We start from the raw sequence: 6085 nt of genomic DNA, 5'->3' as shown, positions 1-6085 counted from the left end.
CAGGGAAGAACCAGGGCAGCAAGGTGACCAAGAAGGTAAAGAAGAAAAAGGAGAAAGAGAAAGAAAAAGAGGAGTCATCGTCGGACAGGGAGAAGACGAAGCTCAAGAAGAAAGCCACGAAGGGCAAGGTGACGAAGAAGAAGAGCCCGCTGAAGTCGGAGCCGTCTCCTCCAGACTCGGCCCGGTCGGCCAGCCCCCGAGAGCTGACCGTGATGTCGGAGTCCAGCCCAGAGAGCCGGGAAGACCTGGAGAGCGAGGAGAGCAACAGTGAGCCCAGACAGGAGAGACCCTGCAGCGAGGAGAGTGCGCCCGCCTCTTCACCCAGGAAGAGAGAGAAGCGGAGCCCCACCAAGAAGCCGGCGAGGAAGCTCTCCCCAGCCAAGAAGGTCACCAAGAAGAACTCGCCTCCGACATCAAACCCCAATCTCAGCTGAGGCCAGGGTGACCGAGGTGAAGAATAAAGTCACTCGAGCCTGTAAAAAAAAAAAAAAGATCAAAGATATTTTGACTGATAATCAAACAAAGGAGAACATTTTCCCAATTCTATGGCTGCTATAAAAAAACAGGAATAGTGCTATTAATCTCTGATAAAATAGACTTCCAGATATATAAGAGACAAGAGAGGATACTACATAATGATTATAGAAAAAATAGAAAAGGAAGATATAACTGTACTATAAATATTTGATCCCAATGAAAGACCCTCAAAATATATTAATCAAGCCCTTACAGAGTTGAAGACAGAATAAGATGGTTTGGCAATAATAGTTGGAGCCTTCAATACATGACTCTCAAGGAAAGACAGATGATTGGGGAATAAACTCAATAAAGAAAGAAAAGAGTTAAACACACAGCTGGTTCAATATTCATTTTAGTTCACGCCTTTCCACTTGGATTCACTCAATCTCACCCTCTATTATGGCAGGCTTGCTGCTCAGGTATTCCAGGCAACTAATGCCACTATCCTCCATGGAATTAGGTTAATTCTTGGGGAACAAGTTATCAGCTCACCTTTTCCCTTCTTCAGATACACAAACGGAAGCCTTCCTGTGTTGGGTTGAGGCAATCAAGAATCAGCTGGTTTTTCAGGGTTTCTTGCATGAACTTCCTCCCTGTGAATCGTTCGCTTGTGTCTGGTTCAGACTTCTATTCTACTGGGCAAGTTCAGAACTCAGGCTTTCTTGTTTTCTACTTAATTTTTTTTTTTTGCTCAAAGAGAGGGAATACAGAGATGCAGCCATGAATTTTCTCTCTCTTTACTCATAGTAAAATTCACCTTTTGCTGGTTTATGCTTTTATCAATTTCAGCACATTTATAGGTAGGTAAGAGTGTTGATGGGATTTTTTGGGTTACTTGTTGGGCTGCTAACCACAAAGTCAGCAGTTCAAAACCAACAGCCACTTTTAGGGATAAAAATGGGATCTTCCGCTCGAGATTCATAGTCTCTGAAACACAAAGGGGGGCAATTCTGCTTTGTCTTACAGAGCTGCTATCAATCAGAAACAACTCAATGTCAGTGACTTTCATTTCACCTTTTTTTTTAGCATTTGAGAAGTGGTATACCACTTTTTCTGTTCTCCATGATGCATGGTGAAAAACCTAGTCGTTCAAGTTGTAGTCCTCTACATGTAATCTGTATGATATGGGTAACCTGCCCCCACCACCTCTGCTATGTTTCATATTTTGTCTTTTCTTTCAGCAACTTTATTATAATGTGTGAGAGTATTAACTTCTCAGATCTATCCCTTTGGGATGTTCTAATTCTGAAGGTATATATGAAAACCCTCACAACAGGACCAATTGATAATATCATGAAAAATGGAGAAAAGATTGAAGTTGTCAATGATTTCATCTTGCTTGTATTCACATTCAGTATTCATGGAAGCCCCAGCCAGGAAATCAAGTGACACATTGCCTGGGTAAATCTGTTGCACAAAACTTCTATAAAGTGTTGAATAGTAGGGATGTCACTTTGAGGTCTAAGGTGTGCCTGACCCAAGCCATGTTATTTTCAATTGCCTCACATGCATGTAATAGTTGGACATTGAATAATGAGACTGAAGAAGAATCAATGCATTTGAATTATGGTGTTGGGAAAGACTGTGGAAAGTACCAGAGACTGCAAAAACAAAACAAAAAACAAAGAACTCTGAGAATGGCAAGATTTCACTTCATATACTTAAAAAAAATCATTTTGTTGGGGGCTCATACAACTCTTTTTTAAATCATTTTATTAGGGGCTCATACAACTCTTATCACAATCCATACATACATCAATTGTGTAAAGCACATTTGTACATTCATTGCCCTCATCATTCTCAAAACATTTGCTCTCCACTTAAGCCCCTGGCTTAAGGTCCTCATTTTTCCCCTTCCTCCATGCTCCCCTCTCCCTCATGAACCCTTGATAATTTATAAATTATTATTTTTTCATATCTTGCCCTGTCCGACGTCTTACTTCACCTACTTTTCTGTTGTCTGTCCCCCAGGGAGGAGGTCACATGTAGATCCTTGTAATCAGTTTTCCCTTTCCAACCCACTCTCCCTCTACACTCTACTTTGGACATATTACCACGAGAGACCAGTCTCTTGTCTGATAATTTCAATGTCATATTTGGTAAAGGTGAAGGGCATTGGTTGTGGGTCAAAAGACAAGCTACATTAGGTAAATCTACTACATAAGACCTCGTTAGAGTATTGAAAAGCAAGGAAGTTACTTTGAGGACTGAGGTACTCCTAACCCAAGTCATGGTATTTGCCTCATATGCATGTGAAAGTTGGACATTGAATGAAGAAGACCAAAGAAGAATCAGTGCACTTGAATTGCAGTGCTGGAGAAGAATATTGAAACTACCATGGACAGGTAGAAGGACAAACCGATCTATCTTGAAAGAAGTTAGAGTGCTCCTTAGAGGCAAAGAAGGCGAGACTTTGTCTTGCATACTTTGGTCCTGTTGTCAAGAGAGACCAGTCCCTGGAGAAGGACATCTGCTTGGTAAAGTGGAGGGGCCGTGCAAAGGGGAAGACTCATTAAGGAGGTGAATGGACACAGTGGCTGCAACAATAGGCTCAAGCATGGGAACAATTGTGAGGATGGTACAGGACCAAGCAGTGTTTCCTTCTGTTGTGCGTAAGGTCGTTGTGGGTCGAAATGGATTCTATGGTACCTAATAACAACAACAATAAAGGAGAAGGATTGTGAGAGAGAGGAAGACCTTCAAAGAGATGGATTGCCATAGTGGCTGCCACAAAGGGCTCAAAGTAACAATGGTGAGGCTGATGCTGGTGTTTTGTTCTTTTGTACACAGAGTGGTTATGAGCAGGAACTGAATCGACGGCATCTAAGAACAACAAAAACAAAATGCCTTCCAGAAAATTTATGAAGTTCTCAGTCATTATTTCGTCAAATCCTTTTTTTCCTGCAGTATGCTTTCTCCTTTACTTCCGTAAGTGCTATGAAACAAACATTGGATATTTTGATATTGTCTGATATGCCATGCTTATAATTATTTTAATTATTTTTTCTTTTGATCAGTCTTTTTCTCTGTTTCACAGTGTGGACAATTTCTATAGATTTTTGTTTAAGTTGACTGATTCTTTCCTCTCTTATCTCCATTTGCTATTGAACCCTTTCAGAGAAATTTTGTATTTTCCAATTATTCAATTTCTTTCTTTTTTATCATCTGTTTCTCAGCTGGGAGATTCTACCTTTTAATTTGTTTCAAAAATGTCACCTCTTATTTTTTGGAACTAAATTATAAGAATTACATTAATGCCTTTGTCTGATAATTCCAACATCCAAACCCTGTGTCATCTCATGGTTGGCATCTGTTGATTCTATCCTTGACAGTTATTGATATATTATTATTATTATTAATGTGTTGGGTAATTTTGAATTCCATTTTGGACTGCTATGCTATGAGACTGGGTCTTCCTTAGTACCTATGGAGAGTATCATGACTTTGTTTTTTTAATGCAAATTCTGTGAACAGTGGTTCTAATCATAGTTTTGTTTTCAAAGTTTCCTAGTGTTGTGAAAGCATCAGTCATTGATTGACCTACCCCATAGATCACAACCTTTGATACCTACTTAAGGTCACATTCATACATGCAAAATTTAATGAATGAAGTTAGAAATTCATATGTAATTTCAAGGGATCACTTTCATGAACTCTTCCACTCTGATTCCCTTGACATTTTCAGGTCCTCTAGGCTCTCTTTCTGTTCTTCTGGGTAGAATTTTCAGGCTCTATTTCCCCCTTTCTCCTATCCCCACCTCATGACTATGTTTAATTCCAGGCCTGAGAGGTGAAAGGATAGAGAATGTGAATAAGCAATGCAGATTCTCTCTGGGCAGGGAGAAGAGCTCCCCTTCCTCAAAGTCATGATCACTGTGGCAGCTGCTGCTGTATCACTATTGCTTCTGTGTCAATGGGACTTCTTGTCCCTGAGTAGTGCAATCTATTGATGTGCTTGGCTGCTAACCTAAAGCTTGGAGGATCAAATCCACCCAGTAGGACCTCAGAAGTAAGGTCTGGCAAGTCTACTTCCAAAACCCTATGGAATTCTCAGTTCTACTGTGACATCCATAGGGTCTTCATGGGTCAGAGTCAACTGGATGGAAACTAGTGACATGTAACAAGGTTATATTACCAGTCTCCTATAAATTAACTGCCATTATTAAAGGTAAGAAACAGCTCCCATGAACTTAGGCATAAGGAAAGGTTGAAGATATTAAAAATCTAATAAATAAAAAACAATTTTCAATCTGGTACCTGTTTCCAGGGCAACAATTTGCTTCTGAACTGGCCTAGAGAGATTAGACCAGCATTGTATCTCAAAGATCCACTAGCCCACACACGTGTGTTCCCAACCTGATTACACCTGGAAAAATCCCACCCATAGAAAAGTGAATTAACCAAATAGCATGCTCTTCTAAACTCACATTTGTCCTAAGCGAAGAAGAGAGGGGTTGTTCTCAGCGAGGCGTCTGGCTGTGTGCATTTTTAGGTAAGGTAGCATGCCTTTACTTTGTCACATTGGCAGGTAGGTTGCCCTCACAGCCCACATGGGTTTCATTCTCCCTCAGTTGCTGGCAGGAAATTGAGTACTCTAATGTGGCTGGCTCATGGACACGCAGCCTCCTCTCCAGGAGGTAGATCAAGTTGACTTTTAAGAAATATGCTCGCTGTCTCTGACTGCGTTTGTTTTGTTGGCAGGCTCACAGAATGCCAAGGCTCCTGAGGAGTTTCAGTCTGGATGGCTGGCCAGCAGGATTCTGCCTGGAGGCCTGCCTGCCCCCATCTGAGAAGCACATAATCCTTCTTTTGATAACTCTTCTCTGTTTCTCACCTTCTCTGTCCTCTGTCCTGTATCTTCTATGATGCTGTCTCATTTGGGAGTCTGCTGGGCCCTTTGCACCTCCGGTGGACTTGAGGATTAAGAACAAGCAGGAGATGTTACTCTCCTTCAAAATCCACAAGCAAACAATATCTCTAATTCCAGAGGATATATATATATATATAATCAGCATGGATAGGCGAGGATATATATATATATATATAAAATCAGCATGGATAGGCGAGGACTTCCAAGGAGATGGGAATGTTGTGTATCTTGACTGGGGTAATTTTCTATGGGTGTATGTGTTTGTTCCACCTATCAGTTTATCAGTTCCATCGAGGGACTTCATAACCCTAATAAAACGTTTATGTTGAGTTGACTCCAACTGTAAGTGGCCCTATATAACAACGTATAATTGATCCATGTGATTTCCAAGGTTTCCATCTTTATGGAAGCAGACTGCCTTACTTTCTCTGGTGGATGGCTGGTAGGTTCCAACTCCCGACCTTTCAATTAGCAGCTGAGGTTTTTTTTAATCATTTTATTGGGGGCTCATACAACTCCTATCATAATCCATACATCCATCCATTGTGTAAAGCACATTTGTACATTCGTTACCCTCATCATTCACAAAACATTTGCTCTCAACTTAAGCCCCTGGCATTAGCTCCTCATTTTTTCCCCTTCCCTCCCCACTCCCTACTCCCTCATGAATCTTGATAATTTATAAATTATTATTTT

At 40.8% G+C, this 6085-nt stretch overlaps 1 protein-coding gene across 1 annotated transcript in view; it reads left to right on the top strand.

The window, feature by feature from the left end:
• LOC101651582 (protein PROCA1-like) overlaps nucleotides 1-462 on the top strand; it is a 1223-nt gene extending 761 nt beyond the window's left edge. Inside the window, exon 2 of the mRNA XM_004706259.2 lies at nucleotides 4-462. Coding sequence (XP_004706316.1) covers nucleotides 4-434 — 431 coding nt within the window. The 3' untranslated portion in view covers nucleotides 435-462. The remainder of the gene's footprint in view (nucleotides 1-3) is intronic.
• The last annotated feature ends 5623 nt before the right edge of the window (nucleotides 463-6085 follow it).

This window comes from Echinops telfairi, unplaced genomic scaffold (genome assembly GCF_000313985.2).
Source record: "Echinops telfairi isolate 266 unplaced genomic scaffold, ASM31398v2 ScPeMD7_5;HRSCAF=22, whole genome shotgun sequence".
Lineage (NCBI taxonomy): Eukaryota > Metazoa > Chordata > Mammalia > Afrosoricida > Tenrecidae > Echinops > Echinops telfairi.
This window is presented reverse-complemented; position numbering and strand designations above follow the sequence as displayed.